The 26,705-nt window shown below is 37.0% G+C and overlaps 1 protein-coding gene across 11 annotated transcripts in view; it reads left to right on the forward strand.

The window, feature by feature from the left end:
* Eml5 (EMAP like 5) overlaps nt 1–26,705 on the forward strand; it is a 128,921-nt gene that overhangs the window by 86,199 nt on the left and 16,017 nt on the right. For 5 of the 11 annotated variants that reach the window (XM_038336077.1, XM_038336081.2, XM_038336080.1 and 2 more), the window contains 9 exons: nt 268–356; nt 1,312–1,488; nt 3,614–3,815; nt 4,421–4,547; nt 7,737–7,751; nt 10,043–10,121; nt 16,030–16,159; nt 17,503–17,601; nt 22,087–22,107. In XM_038336077.1, the coding sequence (XP_038192005.1) occupies nt 268–356; nt 1,312–1,488; nt 3,614–3,815; nt 4,421–4,547; nt 7,737–7,751; nt 10,043–10,121; nt 16,030–16,159; nt 17,503–17,601; nt 22,087–22,107 (939 nt within the window). Of the gene's footprint in view, nt 1–267; nt 357–1,311; nt 1,489–3,613; nt 3,816–4,420; nt 4,548–7,736; nt 7,752–10,042; nt 10,122–16,029; nt 16,160–17,502; nt 17,602–22,086; nt 22,108–26,705 lie in introns of those variants that run through there. The other 6 variants (XM_038336078.1, XM_038336082.2, XM_038336087.1 and 3 more) reach the window with 5 other exon arrangements.

The following is a 26,705-nucleotide window of genomic DNA, read 5'->3' on the forward strand; positions in this document are numbered from 1 at the left end:
GTCACAAATAGTCTGCATGCCAGGTCTCATGCAGAGGTGAGTTGTAGGTGACTTCTTAGGGAACTAAAGCTAACCCACGATAATTTGTCTCCAGACAAGAATATTCCACTCTCCCTAGAAAATTACACAAGTTCTGATTAGCCTGTGAGATGTTTATCACACGTTATGTTTTGTTTTCTTTCTGGGAATTTTGGTTCAGGGTCATGATATTTGTATTTATATGTATTTAATATGTATGTTTGTAACTTTTAAATTTTTTCTTTTAAGGAAAGCTTTTACAGGTCAACACTGGTGCTAAAGAGCAGTTATTCTTTGAAGCTCCCAGAGGAAAAAAACAAACTATCCCCAGTACAGAGGTAGGAAGATGGTGATGCTTGAAGTGATGTTTATATAATTGACATTGATTGGAAAGCTAAGACCTCCTTCCTACACGTGATGACTATTCTCACATTGTTTGGATAGGTCTGTGGGTGGCTTTGTTTTACTGGGCTACATAGATACCTAGATGGGTAAAGGAAAGGGAAACTTTTTAAAAGAAGGAATCTGGGCCTGGTGGAGCAGACCTTTAATCCCAGCACTGGGAAGGCAGAGGCAGGCAGATCTCTATGAGTTCTAGGTCAGCCTGGTCTACACAGTGAGTTCTAGGTTACACAGAGTTTACAAAAAGAAAACAAAAGGAATATAAAAACTTGTATACTTAGCTGCACTTGAATCACTGTCCTAAAAGGACAATAATAGAGGATGTGCCATCTCCTTTGAAGTACCGTGTGCATGACATCTTTTGAAGCCTGTGTACCTAAGATATTTGTTCTTGCAGGTATGTATGAGGGTGGGAGAGGGGAAGAGAGCAGAGATGGGGAAGGAGGAAGGAAAGAAAATTATTCTCAGTCTTGTGTCTTATAATATTACTAATTTGGCATGACCTAGGAAATGCTCAGCAGATTCGATGTGAATGGGGCTAAATAAAGAAAGAGACTCTCAGAGTCTTAATTTCTAGACTAATTGGAAAACATGTTTATGACACATTAATAGAGACTTAGATGCATAGTAAATATTGGTTTTGGCTAATCTGCAGTAAGAAGCAGTTTTACTTATCACTTTTTTTCAGCAGCTAGGACACATAGTATGTATATAGTAAGTATGTCCTGAATAGCATCATGTTGAAATTCTCTGCTAGTGGTGGGCCTGGGGAGCTATAAAACCAGTTTATAAAAGGCAGTTTTCCTGTTAAATCTTAAGCAGTGACAGAGAAATGTTTAGACTTTGCATATTAAATATTAGAAACTTACAGCATTTTTTAAATATTTTTAGGTGGAAAAAATTAGTTGGGCCTCATGGACAAGTGTCCTTGGTTTATGTTGTGAGGGAATTTGGCCAATAATTGGAGAAGTCACAGATGTAACTGCCTCTTGTCTCACCAGTGACAAAATGGTCCTAGCCACAGGAGATGATTTGGGATTCGTGAAACTGTTTAGATACCCGGCTAAAGTATGTGTTTTTCTTTAACTTATCTAATGATCATTGTAATGGAAGTGGTGAAAGTAGCATGATTTCATTGTTTTAACATTAATAATGAATAGAAATATGTGTATTTTTTACTTACTAACATTAATAATGCGTAGATAATAAGTAATGCTGTATCACCAGAGCTTTAGAATTGTTTTTCCTATTCTTGGCATCATATTTATAGCTTTTATCTAAAATAAGTATTATAGTTTACTAAACTGTGCCTTAGTTTGTATGTTACATATTGTACAGTGCCTTGCTTTGTATGTTATATTATATAGTGTTTTTCATTATTAAATATATAAATATCTCTCCCTCAATGTTCTTTTTATCACTATTAAATAAATTTTGTAATTATAAGTATAAATATAACTTAAGTATATATCATTAGGACTCAATATAAACTTTATAAGTGTAGGTTTTACATTAGGAAAGAGGGCAATTAAATATTAAATATTTAAATAAAATTAAATAACACTGATTAATGTCATGATTTTTTTCTGAAACCAGATAGTACAGATTCTTTACAGTGCTACATTACCAAGGCTGTGTTGTTTGATTGTTCAACTCATCTTTTTACTAACCTTTGTTCATACTACTGTAAAACGTAAGGCTCTGCTTACTACAAAAATAAAACTTGTGTATAGAGTGCAAGAGTATTTACTTCCTAGTTGTCATAAATTATGTTATAGATTATAATCTAGCATCAATATGAATATAGACAAAATTTGAAATGGGATGTTAAAAATATATCATGATATTTCATTCATGGTAACCTCAGCTGCCCATATGAGCATTTTTAGATACTCACTGAAATGAAAACATAGGTTTAAAACTTCTTATTGGGAGCTTGGGCACTCAAATAAAATCCCAGACAGGGAGTTTTGACTCAATGGGAGAAGGGAGGAGAAGAAGGGGAGAGCTCACTATAGCAAGAACCACACAATTTTAGAGAAACTCTGTGCTTTGAAGACAGACTCCTCCTCAACATAAAAATAAAAGGGTCGGCCTTTTCCATCTCTCCCCTGAAGAGGCAGCTTCTGCCTTGCTCCCTTCTCCCCACTTTTCCCCTTCCCCTCTCTGTCTCTCTGTCTCTCTGTCTCTGTCTGTCTGTCTCTCTCTTTCTGCCTCTCTTAGCTCTTCTCCCTTCTCCCTGTCCTCCTTTCCCTTCTATAACCCACTAAATAAGTATCCCACTTACTCAGAAAAAAAAAAGGAGTCTTTATTACATTTATCTGTGGGGAATAGCACATGTGCCTCATGGCCTGTATACATATGGAGGCCAGAGGACAACTTGGAGAGTCAGTTCTCTCCTTCCACCAAGTGTTCTGAAAATTAAACTCTGGTCACCGGGTAGCGTGGCCAGTCTCTTTGTCTGCTCAGTCATCTCACCAGCCCTCTCATTTTCATTGTCTTCTCTCCCCCCACCCCGAGAACTCACTGATTTTGCTACTCACTATGTTTTGCTTACTTTTAAAAAGGTTTTCACATTTTTTTTCTTATTTATTTGGATGTGGGGATTGGTGGGCATATGTGCACATATATGTCTGTGTCTATGAGCATGTGTGTGACCTCACATAGAGGTCAGAGGATACTTCCTGAAGTTGGTTCTCTCCTTCTTCAGCATGGCGTCTAGAGATCACATTCATATCATCAGACTTGGCAGCAAGTGCCTTTCCTTTATCTGCTGAACTATCTCCCTGACTACCATGCTTTATTTATTTAAGAAACTTTAACAACTTTGAAAAGATGTTCACTTAAAACCTGCTTATAGTTTACTTGCATAACTAATCTTTCCTGGGTCCATAACTTACAATTCACTTGGTATTTAAAAGGGAAATGTAATTCTGAGGATGTAGTTCTATAGTAGAGTACCTATTGCCTACTTAGCAGGTATGGAACATCAAAGGACAAAAGAAAGAAAGAAACTATGTGTAGGTGGTACTTACCAAAGAGAGCACAGTGGATTGAAGTGAAATATATTGTGTGTATACATATTATATATGTGTGTGTATGTGTGTGTATGTATATGTATATATCAAACTTTACAAACAAAAGTTTCAGTGCTAGAATTTAGAAAGCATGTCTGAATTTGTTTTATTTTCAGGGAAAATTTGGAAAGTTTAAGAAGTATGTGGCTCACAGCACACATGTCACAAATGTTCGCTGGACTTATGATGACAGCATGCTGGTAACCCTAGGAGGTGCAGATATGTCTTTAATGGTGTGGACAAACGAAATGGAGAGCTATCGAGAAAAAAAGTCTTGTGATAGTGAAGAATCTGATATAGATTCTGAAGAAGATGGAGGTATGTTATTTTAAAATATCTTAATAAAAACAGAAAAAATAACTACTGATTTAAACTACAGAAGTTAAAAATAAGTAGTAATAGTGTTTGAACAACTGTGTTATTATTGTTTGGGTCAGGTTTACAACAAAATTGTTTTTGTGATTCATGACTGGCATATATTGATGGCTTAGATATTCACCATCTGTAAGATATTTTAAGTGCTATTAAAAGCTTTTTATGTTATTGAGCTTTATATTTTAAGATAATTTTTATTTTCTTAATATGTCAGTAATATCAGTAATTATAAAAACATCGGATGAATAATTTAACCACCCACACTTAACAGTTGAAAGTATATACTATTATAATTATGCCCTTATGTTCATAATATTTTTAATAAAAATGAGATGATTGAGTTCATATTTGTAGCTTGTAGTGCATCATTAGTGATAATTAGTAGACATTATTACGTATTACTAAATATTCTTCACATAAATCTTTCTAGTTCCATATTTAGTAATGTGGCTTTAACAATTTATTTTACACTGTTGGAAGAAATGGAATTTATAAGAATGTAAGTGATCACCTTGCTATTGTCTGATAACCACTGTATTTGATGGTAGGCTATGACAGTGATGTGACAAGAGAGAATGAAATCAGTTACACCATCAGAGCCTTATCAACCAATATCCGCCCAATGCTTGGAGTCAAGCCTCATTTGCAACAAAAAGAGCCATCAGTTGATGAGAGGTAATAATAAAACTTAAAGTTAGGTGAGAAAATGATAATGTTATAAAAAATTGAATTATATATAAAATTGAATTATATATAAATTTTCTGTAGACGCTGCTAGTAATATATTGAATTATGCAGTTGTGAACCACTGTTAGAAACTGTCCTTAAGTGCTCTTGGTGTTTGCACTGTCTTTACAAGGAGTTCGGGGAATGTCATATCCATATATAAAGTTACTATGATTGAGTAATCTTATTTGCTGACGTTCACAATTGTGTGTGATAGATTAGGTGTGACCCAGTCTCTAAAAGCCCTCAATGCAGGATCAGATGCCATTATTTCAAAAACTGTGCCCACAACATGAGTTGAAGTGGAATTTCTTTACTGGATATTACTGGTCTTGGTGTAGAATCAACACATTCAGAGTGATTTTATAAAAAAGAAAACTCCTGTGTGTTTTTTTATATGTACATACAAGACAGGTTTGTGTGATTGTATATGAACACAAGTGCTGGTGACGGTCAGAGAAAGACCTTGGCTGGTAGCTGTTGTTTCTCAGGAGCCACCCATTAATTCATTAGAGACAAAGTCTCTCTCTGGGCTAGAATTCCCAAAATATCAAAGTCTGGCTGACCAGGAAGTCTCAGGGTTAACACCTGTTTGGTTTGTTTGTTTTTTTGTTTTTGTTTTTTTTTTGTTTTTTTGTTTTTTTGGGTTTTTTTTTGGTTTTTCGAGACAGGGTTTCTCTGCAGCTTTGGAGCCTGTCCTGGAACTAGCTCTTGTAGACCAGGCTGGCCTCGAACTCACAGAGATCCGCCTGCCTCTGCCTCCCGAGTGCTGGGATTAAAGGCGTGTGCCACCACCGCCTGGCGTTTTGTTTTGTTTTTTAACACGGGTTCTGAAGATTGAATTTAGGCTCTCATGCTTGTAAGGCAAGTACGTTGCTGACTGAGCTGTCTCCCCAGCCCAGCAGAGAACTTTTTAGTAAAGTCTTTGCTGAGAAGAGAATTTGGCCTAATGTATTTCTAGTCAAGGATGGAGAACAGTGAAGAGGCATTAGGAATTTGAATGTGCAGCTCGGTGATAGAGTACTTGCCAGCATGTGTGAGGCCTGGGCTCTATTCTAAGAACCACAAACAGAACAAACTGAGCCAATGGTGCAGACTTCACAAGAGAAGAGGTTTTAAGAAATAATACGAGACATTGTCCAGAGAAGGTGAGAAACAGGTAATGGTGGATGGGATAGCAGTGACTTCCAGAAAAGGCTGTGATGAAGCAAACTTTACTATAAGAAGTTCATGTTTGATGGAAAAGCAAATAACATGAAACATGGGTTTAATGTTCAGGGATAGAGGTGAAGTTAGGGGTGAGCTGTACCTAATAATGGGGAAGGAGACAACTAGGCACTCTAGGACTCACTGCTGGCAGTGCTCCCAGGGAATGCAGCTCTGCTCTGCTTCAGGTGCTCAGTGTGTCTATAAATGTTCAGGTAACCACAGTGGGTGGTAATCTAAAGAAGAGTCAGAGGGAGGTGTGCATTTGTTCCGTGTAAAGAAGCAAAGTATAAAATTGTTAGAAAAGTCATTCAAACCGTGATCTGAATACTTATATTAAAATTCCAGGGTAAAGCAGCTTGCTAGAAGATAGTGTCTAGTGCTAAGTTCATACAGTTGGAATCAGACAAAAGGCTAAGACAACCATTTGTGTCATTTATCAGTTATTTGACTTTGAAAAATATTAGTCTATTCTCAATCTGTGTCTTCACTTTTGGCAGAATGAGAGCTATAATCCTTATCTATGGATTATTTCGAGTTCTAAATAAAACACTCAAGAATTAAATATTAATAATTAAGAAATATATCTTTACTAATGACACACTCTCATCTAGTGAAATGTAATATGTGGTGACACTAGCACTTGGGAGGCAGAAGCAGAACTCTGTGAACGTGAGGACAGCCTGTTCTACAAAGCAATTTCTAGGTCAGCCAGGTCTGCAAAGTGAGAGCTTGTCTCATTGAAATAAAAGAAAGAGTAGCCTAAAATACTAATCCTGAGATTAAATATCCACAAAATAAAGAGTATTACCTTAATATTTATTAATTACGGGAACACATATAAATAAACAAATAATGATTTCATAAATTGAATATTTGAAGAATTAGTATTATTTAAGGAAATTTTATCTTCCAAGTAATAAAAATAAAAAGTACCATCATCTCTTTCATAAGTTACTGATTTTTTTCAATAAGAAATGTTATCATTCAGATCAGTTTGTTATATAACCTAACTTTACTCTGGAAACGACACTTGGTCACAGTAAAGCTGATTTCTCTTCATTGGTGAAGCCATTCATGTGATGGCAGATAGAAATATTTTCCTCTTTTGAAATTAATGTTTTCATTGCTGTAACCATTTCTGTTAGGTTTTTTGGTTTGTTTGTTGACTTTGTAGCCCAGTCGGGCCTGGATCTCACTGTGGACAGCACCCCAGACTTGCTTTCTCTGCATACTTTTTCTGCGTCTGCACCTCAGGTGCTAGGATTATAGGTGGAAGCCTCCATGCCCGGCTCTAGTTTGGATTTTTTTAGCTAACTTCTCAGAATTATTCTTGAACTTTCTTTTTTGCATTTCATTCTCAATTTCTGTAGTGTCAATTCTGCTAAATTCTTTTGAAAATGTTGAGACAGATGTCACTAATGTGGCTCATAAGAGTCCTCATTTTCACAAAAAAATAATAAATTAAATGGAGATCAAAAGAGATACTTATCCTGCCAGTTTTGAATATATTACTCAAAGTATACTTTAGCTATTTAAATAGTTGTTTCATATTTTAATGTTAGTCATTAAATATTAATCAGTTACTTCATAATCAGCTAAGCATCGAATCATCTACTTCAAAGGAAATATTTCTGATAACATTTCATTACTACTATAGTTTATACTTTGTGGATTTTTTCTGAATGATTTTGATAATGATATGACTTTATTTTTCAATAAATATTTTATGCAAATATTTTGTACCTAAGGTACTTAATTTTAATCAATTTCTAGTATTTTAATTAAGATATCCAAAACCTGTTATAAAATTAGAAATTTTGTGTTTTCTTAAAGTTCTTTTGATGTTGCTTTTATTTTGCTTATTGTTATGTATATTCACCATAAATTTCCTATGTGTTTTCCCACTTTCTTCTCCTTTTTCTTTCAAAGACAGGGGGTAGTAAGGTAAGTGTTTTTTTTAAAGAACATATTCTATTAAAATGTTTATTGTTCTATTTTGATCCCTAGAGTATGTCAAGATATTAATTTTTACTATAAAACATTTACTTAAACCTGACAAAAAGATTAGAAAATTAAATGTGATTGTTATTTTGTAAGTAGGCCTTCATTATAATTTTACAAATGACTTTTCATGAATCCATGAATTTTAGTACTTTCTTTAGATGCCCATGAAAACTAACGTAATCATATATATTTATCAATGGAAGATTATTCACTTCATAAACATTTGTTCCACTTAATGATGTTTAATATACTCATCCATTTAAAAAATAGGATAATTATGGTATTTTGTGTTTAACAAAATTACATGAATAAAAAGGCTGTAGGAGCACTGGCTTGCAACTACCTTCAGTGAGATGAAAATGTCCTCAGAGCAATTCTAAAGGAAACATCATAGGAATAAGTCAATTTTAGAAGTAAGAAGATACTACTTTCTAAAAAAAAATGCTGGGAGTTAAGGATGAAAACTTCATTTGAGACCAGATTGTTCAGAAACCCATTCAGTATCCTTGGATAATTTGGCAAATGAAATTAATTATCTTGGAAATTCATTGTGTTTTCAACAGAGTAATATGCAAAGATGACTTTAGAGTATGACTTGACCTCTGAACAGGCCCACATAATTTTACATGAATTTAACAGAAATGAAGTATCCAGACCTAGTTCTGTATGGAAAGTAGTGTTTGGTACTGAGTTCCACAATGAAGGAAATCCTAGCCATTCTGAATACCGTAGAAGAAACCAGAGTGAGGGAAAGTTGGAAGGCTGTTGCTAAGAGCACTCAGTTCTTTAGGAATCACTTGTCTGAAACATGAAGCTAAGTGGAGTTGTAATTGCTGTCTTGAATATGGACAGCTTTTTACGTGAAGTAACCTCACCATGGCAAGTGTGCTTGGCCAACCATCTGACAGGAAGGCTATGGAAGACTTCTGTGATCCTTCCAGTTATGTTAGATGATGTTATCATCACTCTCTTTCCACTCCTGGGTCTGAATCCAGGCCTCAGGTGGTAGGCAAATGTTCCAACACAGCTGCATCCTCAAACCTTGTATTTTTGTTTTATTTTATTTTGGTGTTTTGAGCAGAAGCTTAAAGTGTAGACATAGCCAGCTGGCATTTGAGATTCCTTCTCCTTAGCTTCCAGAATGCTGGGATCTCCGTCACCTACCACCTGCCAAGCTTCATTCTGCTATTAAGAGAATTTTTCTTTTGGGGAAGGGGAGATAAAGGTAGTTTTGTTTTGATACAGTCTTGCTGTCTAGCTCTGACTGCCCTGGCACTAATAGTCTTGCTCAGGCTAGCCTTGAACTCACACCAACCCTCCTGCCTTGGCTTCCCAGAGTGTGGTGACATTATAGACAAGTCTCCATGTGCTCAGTTGGCATTCTTCTTTTAAATGATACTTGCTTTGCTGCCAAGTCCCAAACTCAGCAAGGCCTTGAATGACTGAATCTGCCTGCTTGAGTTGGTACCTGGAGAACCTTCTTAGATTTGCAGGATGGTCTCATGGGACAGTTTCTTTAAAAGCAGCCCCAGTGACACCTGGCTAAGGTCATCTTTTCCTTTCTTAAGAACAGTCGATGAATGACCCTCTAAAGAGTGTTGCAAAACATTCTGAATTCTCATGTCTTTCTTCTTTTTTAATCTTCTGGTTTATATGCCATTAATGAACTAATTTAAGCTTAAGAACAGTAATAAAAATACACCTTTAATGTGTGCAATACAGTTTATCTGTACTAAACCTAACAATATTTTATTATGTGAGATTCTGCAATAATGTTTAAAATTCAGGTATGTGTTAAAATCTTTTTCCTTTTCCTCTCTGCTGCTGTAAAGAGGATCCAGGTAACCCTCTCCTTGCTATGTTTAAAAGACCAAATTTTGTGTTTTTGTCCTCTCTTCTGCTTTAATTAAAGAGCAGAGACACTTTGTTCTCCACCTCTGTCCCACTTCCCTCTCTCTGAAGGAACATCTTAACTCTCTGGCTTTGAGTCTGTCAAACTAATATTCTTATCTTGTTCTTATGCTACATTATTTTCATTATGAGATGCAGACCAAAGATATAAAAAATAAAAATATTATTTCTTTCTACATTAGAAATTATCAAGCTACAGAAAACACAGTAAAATGAAAGTAGGCTCCCTTTGGGGAGGGTGACATTTCTGGAGGGCAGGTTGGGAGACCCAGAAGCCCCAGGTAATTTTGTCTTTCCTCCTTCCCACCCCTCTATTCCAGGCCCCCAGTGAGTAGGGCCCCACCACAGCCAGAGAAACTTCAGTCAAACAATGTTGGCAAGAAGAAGAGACCCATAGAGGTAAGGGAAACAAAGTTCCCAATATTCCAAAGCTTCCTTTTTATGGAACCTTCAAGTTTTGCCTTTAACTTTCATGAAACTTGGTATATTGAATTATCTTTGCTCGGTTGGTTGTAAAAGTTGTTTACTTAATTATTATTCAGGTCTGAAACTTGGATTGATACCCTTTGCTTCTCTTAATTTCAAATGAGTCTTTCACTCTTTTTTTATTTAATATGGTTTATTTTTTATATTTAAAAATTTCCATCTCCTCCCCTCCTTCTCCCCCTTCCCTCCCCTCCCCTCCACCCATACCCCCCCTCCCTCTCCAGGCCAAGGAGCCATCTGGGTTCCCTACTCTATGATAAGACCAAGGTCCTCCCAACTCCCCCCAGGTCCAGGAAGGTGATCAACCAAGCTGAGAAGGCTCCCAGAAAGCCCACAAACTCATGGAGTCTTTTACTCTTAAATAAATAATATCCTGAGTTGGTCTATGTCTTGGAGAACGTCTAAATGTAAATTTATATGAATGATTTCATGAGTGAATAGGGAAGCACAGACACCTTGGTGGTGTCTTATAGTTTGTAAATTGACTTTATAAATTAACGAGAAAATACACTATTTCTGGAACTTTTTATCCCATGTGATATATTTAATATATAGGGCACATGGAGAGTGTTTCTCCTCCTCTCTTCCATCAAGAAACTTCCTCATAGACAGTTCATAAGGCCAATGTCAGCAGCAAACAAGCACATTGTGCTAGATCCAGCATGGAGAAAGTGTACAGCTGCAGGAATACAGATGATTCTACTCCCTCCCACCACCCATAAGGCAATGAAAAGGAATACTCCTTGTTGTAGGAGCCTCTGCCAGACCTTTACTTATGATTGTCAGAACAGCTTTGGGTTCTCCTGGGTTTCTTATTTGGACATAGAACAAGTAACTGACACATTCTTTTGATTGTAATAAATGTATCAATGTTTTTGTTTGTGAGCCTAGCCTTTAAAGGCTGAGCCATGGAAAGATCTCCCATGCTTTCAGATAGGTAACATCAACATAGTAAAAATGGCAATCCTACCAAAAGCAGTCTATAGATTCAATGCAATCCCCATCAAAATCCCAACACAATTCTTCACAGACCTTGAAAGAACAATAATCAACTTCATATGGAAAAACAAAAAACCTAGGATAGTCAAAACAATCCTGTACAATAAAGGAACTTCTGGAGGCATCACCATCCTTGACATCAAGCTCTATTACAGAGCTACAGTAATGAAAACAGCTTGGTATTGGCATAAATACAGAGAGGTTGACCAATGGAATCGAATTGAAGACCTGGATATTAATCCACATACTTATGAACACTTGAATTTTGACAAAGAAGCTAAAATTATACAATGGAAAAAAGAAAACGTCTTCAACAAATGGTGCTGGCATAACTGGATGTCAATATGTAGAAGAATAAAACTGGATCCATATCTTTCTCCATGCACAAAATTCAAGTCCAAATGGATTAAAGACCTCAATATAAATTCGACCACACTGAACCTGATGGAAGAGAAAGTGGGACGTAGTCTTCAATGCATGGGAACAGAAGAGCACTTCCTAAATATAACCCCAGTAGCACAGACACTGAGAGCAACAATAAATAAATGGGACCTTCTGAAACTGAGAAGCTTCTGTAAAGCAAAGGACACAGTCAATAAGACAAAAGGCAGCCTACTGAATGGGAAAAGATCTTCATCAATGCCACATCAGACAGACTGATCTCCAAAAGATATAAAGAACTCAAGAAATTAGACGTTAAAATTCAAAATAACCCAATTAAAAATGAAGTATGGAACTAAACAGAGATTCTCAACAGAAGACTCTCAAATGGCCAGAAGATACTTAAAGAAAGGTTCAACATCCTTAGCTATCTGGGAAATGGAAATCAAAACAACTCTGAGATACCATCCTACACCTGTCAGAATGACTAAGATAAACACTAATGATAATTTATGCTGGAGAGGATGTGGAGTAAGGAGAACACTCATCCATTGCTGGTGGGAATGCAAACTTGTACAACCACTTTGGAAATCAGTATGGCGGATTCTCAGAAAATTGGGAATCAACCTAACTTAGCATCCAGCAATACCATTCTTGGGCATATACCCAATCATATGTAATATGATGCTTAATCATTCTACAAAAGCCTTTGTTCATCTATGTTCATAGCAGCATTATTTGTAATAGCCAGTACCTGTAAACAACCTAGATGCCCCTCAACCGAAGAACATGGCACATTTACACATTAGAGTACTACTCAGCAGTAAAAAACAATGACATCTTGAATTTTGCAAGCAAATGGATGGAATTAGAAAACACTATCCTGAATGAGGTAACCCAGACCCAAAAAGATATGGTATGTACTCACTCATAAGTGGATACTAGCTATAAACAAAGGACATTGATCCTATAGTTGATGATCCTAGAAAAGCTAAGTAATAAGGTGAACCTAAAGAAAAACTTAATATAGACCCACCTAGAAAATGGAAACAGACAAGATTTCCTGACAAAATTGGAGCATGGGGGTGGGGGGAGAAGGGAGGGTAGAAGGGGAAGATGAAAGGAGAAGGGGAGGGTTGAGTAGAACTTGAGGGAAGGGGATAGTTGAGATGGAGGAAGAACTGAGATGAGAGCAAGGAAAGAGATATCTTGATTGAGGGAGCCATTATAGGGTTAGCATAAACCTGGCTGTAGAGAAATTCCCAGGAATCTTCAAGGATAATCCCACCTAAGACCCTAAAGCAATAAAGGAGAGGGGGCCAAATCTTGACTTGCTCTGTGGTCAGACTGATGATTATCTTAAATATCAACATAGAACCTTCATTCAGCAACTGATGGAAACAGGCAGAGACCCACATCAGAGCACTGGACTGAGCTCCCAAAGTCCAGTTGAAGAGTGGAAGGAATGAGAATATGAGCAAAAATGTCAAGACCATCATGGGTTCACCCACTGAAACAGTTTACCTGAGTTAATTGGAGCTCACCAACTCAAGCTGGACAGGGAAGGAACAAGCATAGGACCAAACTAGTCCCTCTGAATGTGGTTGACAGTTGCATGGCTGGGGCAGACTGAGGGGCCACTTGCAGTGGCACCTGAATTTATCCCTACTGCATGTACTGGCTTTTTGGGATCCTGTTCTCTTTGGTTGTATACCTTGCTCAGCCTAGATATAGTAGGGAGGGAGGGCCTTGGACCTTCCACAAAGCAATATGCCTTACTCTCTCTGAGAATTAAATGGGGTTGGGGTGGGAGTGTGGAGGGAATGGGAGAAGGGGAGGGAGTGCAAACTTGGATTGGAATTTTTTTAAATCTAATAAATTTTTAAAAAGAAATGTATCAATGTTTAACACATAAAAACTTAAATCTATTCTCTTGGAATGAGATGACCTTATGGTTCCCATCCCCTTTTTATAAGTTGTGTGTGTGTGTGTGTGTGTGTGTGTGTGTGTGTGTGTAATGACTGTTGCACCCATGAAGTCACAGCTGCAAAAGACTGGGCCCATCAATACTCTATCATCAATAGGGAACAGACTCAGAGGCCCCTGAGGAGTTGTAGTCAGTGGTTGCTGGGGGAAAGAAATCGTGATCTTCAGGGGTACAACTCCTGGTAAATTGTTCTTTCTGAAGTGAATAACTGCCACACATACACAAACACAAACAGCAGTCAAAGGTAATGAGACACCAAGAGATGGGAAAATAAGAGGGGACTTTGGAGAAGAAGGGGTTCAGTGGATAAGTGGATAAGAAGGGATAAGTGGATAAGGGGTTCAGTGGAGAGGGATAAGAGGATAGTGGGGGAAATAAAGTATATTATGTATGTGTGTAAATGTATTTATGTGTTGTATATGTAAAATTATGAAAGGCTAAAGAAAATTTAAATGTCAAGTTTAATTTTACGTTAGCAGTTTATAAAATATCTAAAGCGCATTCTCCTTTCGACAGAAAATGCTAGTATGGTCTGTATCACAGAGCTCTAGTGAACATGGCTGAGAAAGGATGCCATGTGTATTGCAGGCTGCTTGTTCGTCCCGACCACCCAAAACCAAAATAATCTCACAGAAACTGTATTATTTAAATCACTGCTTGGCCCAATAGCTCTAGCTTCTTATTGGCTAACTCTTACATATTAATTTAACCCATTTTTATTAATCTGTGTATTATCACGTGGCTGTGACTTACCAGCTAAAGTTCCATCTGGCTCCAGTGAGGCTACATGGCTCCTCTCTGACTTCACCTTTCTTTCTCCCAGCATTCAGCTTGTTTTTCCCTGCCTACCTAAGTTCTGCCCTATCAGCAGACCCAAAGCAGCTTCTATATTTATTAACCAATAGAAGCAACACATAGACAGAAGGACCTCCCACACCATTTCCTCTTTTCTGTTTAAATAAAAAAGGAAGGTTTTAACTTTAACATAGTAAAATTACATATAACAAAACAGGTATCAAGTAAGAATTACAGTTACAATATTTATATCTAGTTTATCTTTTATCATAACTAAGGAAAACTATAACTATAAATTCTTTAACTCCATCAAAGACTCCAGAAGGATATAATATTACCTAAGTAAACAGGAAGTACATTGTAAGCAACTTCCAATACTCTAGAATTGACAAGAGACATCTCGCTACCTGGACAGTCACCCAAAGTTCTTCTGTACTGTTGGGGCATCCATCTTCAGTCTACAGGCCCATAGTATCCAGCTGACTTTTTCACAAAAAAATTTTTTTTCACAAAAAAAGGAAATTTTAGAGACAGTTCTGCCTGTATTGGCAGTTTGTCAGTTTGTGTGTGTGTGTGTGTGTGTGTGTGTGTGTGTTTATGTGTGTGTCCTGTAGAATGTTTAGCAGACTCTTTTATTAAACAGGGACCCGAAAGGATCGTCTCTCCTTTAGGCAAGTTCAGCAGTCATCTCTCTCTGGGTTCTTCAAGTCCAGATCATCAAGCAGTTCAGGCAAGAGCAGTTTCTTGCCCAAATGGCTAACAAGCTCCACAAGGAGCTTCTTCAATGCACATCATCCTCTTAAAGTAATTGGTTCTGCTAGGACCAGATGTGTCTCACTGTCATGAGAAGTCCTAAGTTCTTAAACATTTTAAATGTCATATTCTGAAGGTCTTTGAAAGATTTGAAGAATGCTTATCTATCTGAAATACATCTCTGTACATCTAGAAAATTTAACTAGCATAGACTACAAGCTTGACTATTATAGATGATTATCTATTAACCTAAATTTCTTAATTATACATTACATTTTTTTTGGCTTTTCGAGACAGGGTTTCTCTGTAGCTTTGGAGCCTGTCCTGGAACTAGCTCTTGTAGACCAGGCTGGTTTCGAACTCACAGAGATCCGCCTGCCTCTGCCTCCCAAGTGCTGGGATTAAAGGCGTACACCACCACCGCCCGGCTATACATTACATTTTTAAATATACAAATATGATGACTTAATCACGAGCAGAAATATACATATAACAAAATTGACCTTAAATATGTATCAGTAAACCAAGATCTGTACCAATGCAAATCTCCATAGCATATCCCCCTTTAAATGTAAACAAACATTTATAAACAATATTTGAGAATATGGGTGTTGTTGAAAGTAAGAGGGGACTTTGGAGAAGAAGGGGTTCAGTGGGGGGGGACAAGAGGATAGTGGGGGAAGAGAAAGTATGTATGTGTATATGTATTTTATGTGATGTATATGTAAAAGTATGAAAGGCTAAAGAAAACTTAAATGTCAAGTTTAATTTTGTGTTAGCAGTTCATAAAATATCTAAAGCGCATTCTCCTTTTGACAGAAAATTCTAGTATGGTCTGTATCACAGAGCTCTAGAGAACATTTACACTGAAAAAAGATGCCATGTGCAATGGTTTTGTCGTTGTAGGACCTTGTGCTGGAGCTTGCTTTTGGCTATCGAGGCAGAGACTGCAGGAACAATGTGCACTACTTAAATGATGGTGATGATATAATTTATCACACTGCCTCTGTTGGAATTCTGCACAATGTTGCTACAGGTAGGAAGTCTTAATTCCCTGTACACACACTGTCTTTAATTTAGAACTTCTTATCTAGCAACTTAAAATTATTTGTTAAAGCTACAAATAGTATTTTTATTTGTTTTATTTAAATTTTGGGGGTTTTGTTTTCTTTTTCAAGACAGGGTCTCACTCTGTAGCTTTGACTGGTCTGTAACTTGCTATGTAGACCAGGCTGGCCTCATGCTGTAACTAATAGAGATCTGCCTATCTCTGCCCTACATTGGTTTTGACTGTTTCTCATCAGTTGGGGTTACATTGTAATGTTCAGAGAAGTGTCTACAAGTTTATATTCCACCAATTTAACCAGCAGCCTATAATTACTTGTTCGTTCCTTTCACTACACCTCTGCTCTGGAAAACACAAAACACATTTCAACTTGAGAAGTTTTGTTTGCTTATTCTATCTGTCTGTCTGTCTGTCTGTCTGTCTGCTGTCTGTCTGTCTGTCTTATTTATGGAGACAAGTTCTGTTGCTCAGTCTAGTGTGGAATTCACTGTGTATGTAGCCCAGGCTGGCCTCAAATTCAGATTCATAATGATCCATCTGTCTCTGTGGGATTGCAGGTGTGTATTGCCCCACCAGGGGCTTTGAGGAAGTGTAAGTAACATAGCTGTGTTAGTGTAACTGTTGAGGTTGTGGAAAACCTGCTGTTCATGATCATCTATAATCTACATCCAAGCTGCTGTCCTGACTTCATTTCCACACTATTTTTACCTCCTATTTTATTTAGTCTTGTTATCTTCTTCATGGACTGTTGTTGGAAACTCTAAAAGGTCCCTTCACTGGCAGTACTGTGAGAGGAACCATATTAGCTTTCTGATCAAAAACCACTACTTACAATCTGAATGTGAAATATGAATAAAGAGCACCCAGATTAATAAGTGAGAAGTTACTTTGCTTTTCCTGTGACTCTACTAAATTTTTTTCTTTACAAAATCAGAGGGAAGATGATAGGAAACTAATCAAAGTCTTCCATAATCCTAGTACCTGCTTACTTTTCCATCTGTATTGCTGACTTTCATTACAGTCCACGTCATTCAGAAGAACCATGTGTCTGCACAATTAGCTACATCCCCAGCCTTTTGTTTATCTGTCTCTCGTGGCATTTGGTATCTTCAGCTCTGTGTGGTTTATCCTTTTCAGGCCTCGATCCCTTTAGATTATCAATTCATTTGTCATCCTTTTGCTAGTAATCACTTACATGGTAAATGCTCAAAATAAATTTTGAATGAGCAAATTAATTTATTGTACTAAATAAGTACATTTGGCTCTTGCATCTTAAAGTTTTCAAAGTTAACTTTCAAATTCTTTCTTTATAGGGACTCAGAGTTTTTATCAGGAACATAATGATGACATTCTGTGCCTCACTGTAAATCAGCACCCCAAATTTATCAACATAGTGGCAACTGGCCAAGTAGGTATGTTTCTATATTTCAAAAGAAATAGTCTGAAACATTTACTTTGTTCTAATGATTTCAATACCCTAGGAAAAAATCGAAGTGTATTGAATTGTGAACTGCTAAGAATGCATGTGTGTATATGGAACCTGGCCTGATTACCTTATGTTTGCTGTCAGGTAGCTTTCTATTATTTATCTGAATTTGCTCAAACTGTTGTGTAAATAGTTGACCTTTACCTTTAGTGGGAATTTCTGGTCTGCCAAGTGGTCAAATTCAAACCTTGGAGGAAGAATATAATGGAGAGCCAAGAAATTAACTAGACCAATGGGGATAAACCCTTGTTTAGCAAAGGTTAGGTTGGGTAAGAGAAACTGCAGATAGTTTTATGTTAGAAAATCCCTTCGCATTTAAAAATGTTTCTTTGGCATTAGCATTGATCAGATTCACCAACAGTTTGAAATGTGCCTGTGGTTTATTTTAACTTCTGACAAAAAACAAAGGTTCGTGGCTCTATGAGTAGGATAGCAGGTCTGTTAAAATTGACAGTAAAAACTACCATGATACTGCATTACAGATGTGGGCGGTCAAGTACACTTGTAAACACTATTGAAATTACCATGTTTTGGGGGTCTCAGTGACCTTAGTTGCTATACTCATTTTACTGGCTTTCTTGTTTTCCCAATATCTTAATTATTTCTGCAAATACTGTTAGTCAGGAATTTGTTCTCCTCTAGATTGTTTGTTTTTATAGCTGCAATACATGGAACACTTTCCCTTCTGTAGAATTTTCTAAAAAAAAATCAGTATTTAAGCTGGATAGTGGTGGTGTCCACCTTTAATCCCAGCACTTGGGAGACAGAGGCAGGCAGATCTCTGTGAGTTCAAGGCCAGCCTGGTCTACAGAGTGAGTTCCAGGACAACCAAGGCTACACAAAGAAACCATCTCCTTGAAAAACTAAATCAGGGCTGGGGAGATGGCTCAGTGATTAAGAGCACTGACTGCTTTTCCAGAGGACCTGGGTTCAATTCCCAGCAACCACATGGCAGCTCATAACTGTTCTAGTTCCAGGAGACCCAACACTCATGGCAAAGCACCAATGTACGTAAAATATGAATAAATAGACTCGACGTGCTACAAGGGCAACACAGAAAGGTCAGAGGACAACTTCCGGGAGCCAGCTCTCGCCTTGACTGAGGGACCCAAGGACTGAACCCGGATCCTCAGGCTGTGCAGCAAGCACTTTTATCCGCTGGGCCACCAGCCCCCAGTCATTTTTACTTAGAAAGTTGTTGTTCTCATTTTTTTTGCCAAAATAATAGGGCAATTTTAGAATCATCTACTGAATAAAATACCCTCACAAATTATGCAAAATGCTTAAATTTGCAAAACAAAATAGTAATTCCTTTGTGTGTAATGAATGGCTTCATTAAAATGCAAACCACCTACCCTTCAATATATATATATATATATAAATAAATAAATATTTAAAAAACTAAACCAAACCAACCAAACAACAAAAAAGAATTTTTAAAGTAAACATACAAAGTGATAGATTTTGTTTTAGTGTTGTCATGCATATTTATCATTATACAGTTTTATTATTTATTTGTATGTGTGTCAGTGTAAGTGTGTCTGAGCACATGACAGAGAGTGCTGGCATCAGTTGTCCTTCTCTGTTACCCTCTGCACCTATTTCTTTGAGGCAGGGTCTCTCTCAGAACCTGGGGCTTGTATTTTCTTGGCTAGGCTGAAAGTCAACAAGCTCCAGTAATCCTCTTGTCTCCACCCTACTTAGAACTTGGATTACAGTTATGTGTGGGACACCAGCTTGTTACATGGATAGATTATGGACCAGATCTGGTGACAAACCTGTAATCCTAGCATTTGGAAATTAGTGGCAGGAGGATTGAGCTCCCATAGCTTTATAGCCAATAAAGTAATAGAACTTCTCCCTAGAAAGCTTACTTATAAAGTGGTCCTTCACATGGAACAGATGCCAATTTCTTTGTGGTTCCTTTCTCATTGGCCTTTGTTCTTGGGTACATAGAAAATCTAATCTGTAACTTTACCTTCCAACTTTGTAAGCAGTTGTTTTTTCCCATTGACTTTCCCCTGGTGATTTTTGTTTAGAAGATCACTTTGTACATCTCCTAGCTATATTCTATAGGAGTGGGGTATACTTTCCAGGAGAAGCCTTCTCTCTACTGGACTATGTCTTGAACCTTGAAATCCTTGAATTCTTTACCAAATAGTTCTGAACCTACTTTTGGGCTTTGCTCGGCCTCTTCTCAGAGTCTGTTCATCCAGTAGCACATTGTACACCCAGCATGTATATTCATAAAGGAAGTTTAGGGGGTGGTTAGCTTTCACTGGATTTGGGGATTCCATTTTGGGATACATCTTAGCCAGTTTTGACTACTAGAACAAATACTTGGATGAGGTGCTTTTAAAACAAGCAAGCAAGCAAGCAAGCGAGGAAGCAAGCAAGGAAGGAAGCAAGCAACACATATCTTACCATTTTGGAAATTGGAAGCTAAAGGTGCCAGCATGATTGGGTTGTAGTAAAGGCCATCTCCCTATGTTACAGATGGCCTTGTTATATCTATATTGTCTTCCTTATTTATCTATCATCTTAGCTTATGTTGATCTTCATTGTGGAACTCCACTCACATGACCTAATTCCTCACAAAGATCCCACCCTTTAACACTGTAGTTGAAATTAGCATGACATCATAGGAGTTTTGGAGGAACACAAACATTTCATTCCATAGCGGCCTCAAATAAGTGCTTCCACGGTCCTTTGTGGTGTGGGATGTACCTGTCTTCTGCGGAGAGACAGCAGTGTTCTATATCCCAAAACTCCAGTGAGTTCCAGATGTATACCAGTCCTTCCAGGTCATCAGAGGAATGTACCTAAATTAGTATAATCATTTAGGCTATAATGTTCCAGCTTTTATGTATAATACATTGTCTTATCTCAGACTATCCAATGACAAACGACCTCTAAGACAAACACCCCCATTCTATCAGCTTTTCTTTGTGTGACAAAGTATCAAGTCTTTTCACCAGTTGGTGATTATTAGATTATGTTTAGAACTAAAAATGGCAAAGTCAAAATACTTTATTCATTCTTGCCTCATATTCCTTATAAAGATACCTGTATGCCTGTGTTATCACTTTATCCTTGAAGTCATTATTTCACATAGGGGGGTATCAGACTTGATAGATGTATGAAACCATCATGTATCTTCAGTGGGTATATAACTTTCTGCTACTATCCTTGATACACACCATTACTCTTTAAAACTTTGCTCATAGATATTACACCATAAATATGAACATAAGCTTTCACAGTTTTCTTTTATGCATATTGTTTATAAAATTCTTTCCTGAAGGAGTCATAAGCAACATTTTTCCTTCTTCTAAGGTCTCCACAATAAACCAGGCACCATTCCATCAAAGCTCACTCTAGGGAACCAATCTTGGGATTACTTACAGAACATAGGTGTGGATTCCCTATAGGAGAATTCATCCAGCAGGGATGATGGCTTTCCCATAGCTGCATAGATAGAGCCCCAACCCTTGGTCTCCCCAAACCTAGATATTGTAGCTCCTCCATGAGGAGCTAACTCCATATGTAGTTAGGGCTCAGTTGTAACTGGAGATTCCTCTCCTGCCCACCAGTTCCAAATAACCACTCTTAGGCTAATATTAGTTATGAACTGTTTGGTCCATTAGCTCAGGTTTATTACTAACTAACTCTAACAACTTAAATTAACCCATTTCTACTAGTTTATATTTTACCACGAGGTTTGTGGATTGTTACCTCACATCTTGCTTCTCTGGCAACTGCTGGCATCTCCCTTACTCTGTCTTCTTTTTCTGAGTATCTTTGCTTGGATTTCCCACCTGGTTTTATTCTGCACTCAGTTGCACACAATGGGTGGTGTGGAGTGACTGGTCTCATGGTCTTCCCTCATGGTCCCTCTATGAGGGAATGCAAACAGTCATCATGCAAAGCTGCGGTGGTGTTTTGAAAGTGGGCACAGCTAAATACCCCAAGATGGCAGCTGTTTGGCTCAGATGGAAATCCAGTGTAACACATGTGGAAAGTCTTTAGATATAATGAAGACCCCCTTTTGCTTGTTGGTTTATTTAATAACCTTTGTTGCCACATTCCTCAGATATAACTCTTTCCTTCAGGCACAGATGCATCAAAGCATACATTTTATAAACCCAAAAAGGTTCATATCAGTATTACTTTATAAATTATTATGATTAGAACTTTATGTATATCATTAAATGTGCCCAAAGAAAGATTGAATGATCATTTGTAGATAGTGAAAGCAAGTACTTTTTCTCAGTCTACTCAATTTGATGTAACAACCTAATTTTGTATAGGATATTTTGTCATTTAAATAACAAAATGATAGTTGTGTTTTACAAATTTACTATTATTATATTATTTATGGATAACTTTTTAAACTGATTCTTTATTGTAGGTGATTCAGCAGACATGTCAGGTAAGGAAACTTGAATACTTTCTGTTTTAGTTATAGTATATAGTAGTAATTGCTAAAGTATAAGTAATAATGTGCATACAAAAATCATATTCCCCCCTAAAAGTCCAAACATCTTACTGCTCCACATACAGCTTATAGAATAGTCATGACAAATAACATCATTTTTTATCTTCAAAAATAATAGTATTTTTAAACAATGGTTTCAGGGCTGGAAAGATAGCTGAGTCAGTAAGATGCCTGTCTCACAAGCATGAGTACTTGAGTTTAAGAACCCCCCATGTGAAAATACCAGTTATGGGGACATCACACTTGAATCTCAGCAGCAGGATGGTCCCTGGGGCTTGCTCATCAGACAACATAACCTAATGGGCAAGCTCCAGTCTCAGAAATAGTACTCAGGATAGTACCTGCAGAAGAGTGAAGCCACAGGCTGACCTCTGGCCTCCACACACAAGTGTATACCTGCCTGTCTAAACACACAGTCACACATGCATATATACTCATAAGTGTTTTGACCTCTCAAGTGTGCCTGGAGCTATCCTGAAGATTTTCTTACATCACATTATGTAGTTATCACACAAATTCTTCATGTAGTCAATAACTTGCTAACATCATAGAGCTAGTAGAAAATCTATTAATTTATGAACTATTTTTGTTGTTAAACACATTACATCAAAAATCATTTAAATGTTTAAAAACAATTTTTATGACTAATTGGACTATGGCTTTATGTACTTAAGATAACAGTTTAATTAATATAGTTTTTATATATCAATTGTTTTTATATTATAATAACTAGATTTTTTGGCTATATTCTCACTTATGTAACACAATAAACATTAGCAATTTAGTACAAAATATTCCCCAAAGACTTCTGTTTTCTGCCCCTCATTAGAATACAGTATGATTGTTGTGCTTGAACTAGTCCACTATTAATCTGTTAAGCACAGCAAGCCAGGCCCCTGCTCCTTGGCTACACTTAAGAGTAGTAATTGCCACCATTGGGCCACATCTATCACAGCACTTGATTTTATAGCACATGAACTGCAGATAGTTTTGTTTTGTTTCCTTATTTAAACTAATTTGAATATTTGAGGAAAATCAGAAAACTCATAATAAAAATTACAGGGAATTTAAACTTCTCTATACATACATAAAATCTTACTGAGCACAGCGGTGCTCTGCTGCATGCCATCTGCAGTAGCTTTGGTCGATCTCAGCAGAGTGGAGTAGTTACAGCAGACTGCACCTGACGTTCAGCACTGTGCACAAGTTAGAGTTCCACAATGATGAATTTACAGATTGGAGAGCCACATAGAAGCCTATTGCATAGCATATTACTTTGTTTTGATTTTATTTGTTTGTTTGTTTGCTTGCTTGCTTGCTTGCTTGTTGCTGTTATTTTGAGATAGAGTCTTGCTCAGCTGGCCTGGAGCTTACTGTAGACTGGTATGGCCTTAAACCTATAGAAATTCTCCCACCTCTGCTTCCTGAATGCTGGGATTACAAACATACATCAACAAGCCTGAATAACTATGTCTGTATGTCTGTCTGTGTGTGCGTGCGTGCATGTGTGCATGCGTGTGTGCGTGCGTGTGTCTTTTTTTGAAAAAGATTCAACAAATGCTACTAGAAAACTGGATATCCACATGTAGAAATTAAAGTGGATCTGTGTGTCTTGTGTGTCTTGTCCTGTACAAAAATCAGCTAAAACTGCGTTGATGATCTAGGTGTGAGACCTGAAACTCTTAGATTGTTAAAGGGGACTGGAGAGAAGGCTCAAAGGCTAAGAGCACACATCGCTCTTGCAGAGGACCTGAGTTCAGTCCTCAGAACCCACGTTATGCCGTTCACAACTGCCTTTAACTAACCAGACAACCTTATATCTCTCCCCTCCACACACACACACACACACACACACACACACACACACACACACACTGTGTGCACTTAAAAATGATACAAATAAAATTTATATTATAAAACTATCCCCATTTTCATTTATTAGAAGCTGAAATGTTATGTTATAAAACGATCCCCATTTTCGTTCATTAAAAACACTGGTAGAGGAAATTATAGGGAAACACTTCAAGATCTGGGCAGAGACATGGGGAAAAGACACCAGTAGCTCAGAATGCCAAAAATTATTATTTATTTATTATTAATTATAAATTAATTAATATTAACAATTATAATAATATATAACAATAAAACACTGTATTTAATATTGATTATTATTTATAAATTGATATTAATTTATTCATTATTTATGCCAAAATTACTAATAAAATTGCAGTTAAATACTGTTACAGATGTAAGTTTAGAGTAGTCCAAATGTGTAGTGTCCCATAACAACAGAGTACAGTTTTTACATCCCTGCTATCAGCTTCTTACATCTTCTTTGTCTATAAAGTCTTTAGAAGTGCAGGTACTGGGGATGTGACTCAGTGGTACAGTGCTTACCTAGCACCCAGAAGGCCCAGAACATCACACATGCACATGTTTGGTAATTCAATTGACAGTGACTTGCTATTTGAATTTTAGACAGGTAGAATGCTTTATAATTTGCAGTATATTTAGTGATAATTTACTAAGAGTTTATTGTCTAACTGGGTGGTGGTAGCACATGCCTTTAACCTCAGCACACGGGAGGCAGAGGCAGACAGATCTCTGTGAGTTTTAGATCAGCGTGGTCTACAGAACGAGTTTCAGGACTGGCTCCATAGCTACTGAGAAACCTTGTCTCGAGAAGAAAAAAAAATATGTTGTCTATCCTATTGTATTCTGGCAAATATAGTCTGTGAATATCTCAGAGGAACCTTTTGTAAACAGGCATTCTAATGTTTAATGTTTACCATTTCCAGAAAACTGTACCATAGAAATAGTAGTTATTGCATTTATTTATTTATATGTTTACTTATTTATTGGATTTTTTGAGACAGGGTTCCCTGTGTAACTTCCCTGGATGTCCTGCAACTTTCTCTGTAGACCAGGCTGGCCTCCAACTCACAGAGATCTGCTTGTCTCTGTCCCCTAAGTGCTGGGATTAAAGGCGTGTCCCACCACCACCTAGCCATATTTATGTTTTTGATTTAAGTCATTTTACAATATATTCCTTACCATTTTGTAGGGTAAGTTCACTTTTAAATTTAAAAATTACATTTATTTGTTTGTTTATTTGGATGTGTGCTCTCCATGCACGCAGAGGTCAGATGACATCTTGTGGGAGTTAGTGCTCCTGGGGATCAAACTCAGGTCCTTGGGCTTGGTGACAAGCCTTCTTCCTGCTGAGCCATCTAATCTTGCAGGCTTGTTCACTGGCTTGTACTTTGACTTTTAATGAATGAGGGATTCAGTTCAATACTCAAATTTTTCTTTCTTCTTTCCCTCTTTTTCTTAAGAGTGGATGTATCCCAGGCTAGCCTCAAACTCCTTTTATGAGGATGACTTTGGATTTCTCATTCTCTTGTCCCCACCTTCTGAGACCTAGAAATAAAGGTGTATGACAGACATGTTATTTATGTTGTTCTGGGGATCAAAATTCATGCTTTATACATACTAGAAAGCACTATACCAACTGACATACATTCCAGTCCCCAACATTTTCAAATATAAGTAATCCATTTTATTATTGGTAAACTTTTATATATCTTTATAATTTTAAAGTTTTACAGCTGGATAAATCTGAACAAGCCTTCATATCTCTACTTTAACATATTTTAACTGCTTTATTTGAAGGTTTCTTAGATTTATCATTTGTGCATTATAAATAGCAGATATTGAAAAATGTCCAAATTTATTGAAATTTGTTTTCTAAAGGCCAGAATTTCCTCCTATGTAAAATAATTTCAGGCAGCTTATCTCCTTTAATGTTTTTCTATATTTGCAGTTTATAATTAGAAGAAAATGCACTTTAGTATTTTGAGTGTTTTAGTAAGAATGCTTATATTCCAAGACTGAATTAGCTGCTGAATTAACTTCAATTTTAGGTTATAATTTGAAAAGAAGATAACACAAAACTATGATAGCTTAGACAATAAAGAGAAGCAGGTTGAGATGTAGTTCAGTGGTAATCATTTGTTCTCTGAGCATGAAGCCCTTGGTTCATTTCCCAGGAGGAGCAGAAAGGAGTGCAAAAGAATTTATATAGGAAAGGATAAGTAATATACCTCTTAATATTAATGGATTTATTTTTCCAGTGAAGTAGTGTTTTCAAAAGTCTCACAGTGTGTGTAACCTTTCCCAGATTCCCATCCATATAGTTTAGTTTTCCATGGGATCTGTCCAGCTGTTTTGCCATTAGCTGCCTGTCAGCTGCGTGTGCTTTGCATTGCTTTCAGAGGATATCAGTATTGAATGTTCACTTGCATGTAGCATATGTACTGTGTTAAATGTTACAGTTTCAGTATAACCTCTGTGAAGATTTTTTCCACCCCAGAGCTTTGCCATGTATGAAGCTTGTGGTCCTCTCACTGACTGCTGCCTTCTGCTCTCATACACACCTTGTTTGACGAGCTGTTTACTATTATTCTGAATTTTTTGCCTAAATGTTATTTTCTTGAAAGTACAACTTACCATATATCCTGAAGGATTCTGTA

This window comes from Arvicola amphibius, chromosome 7, assembly GCF_903992535.2.
Source record: "Arvicola amphibius chromosome 7, mArvAmp1.2, whole genome shotgun sequence".
In the NCBI taxonomy this organism is placed as follows: Eukaryota; Metazoa; Chordata; class Mammalia; order Rodentia; family Cricetidae; genus Arvicola; species Arvicola amphibius.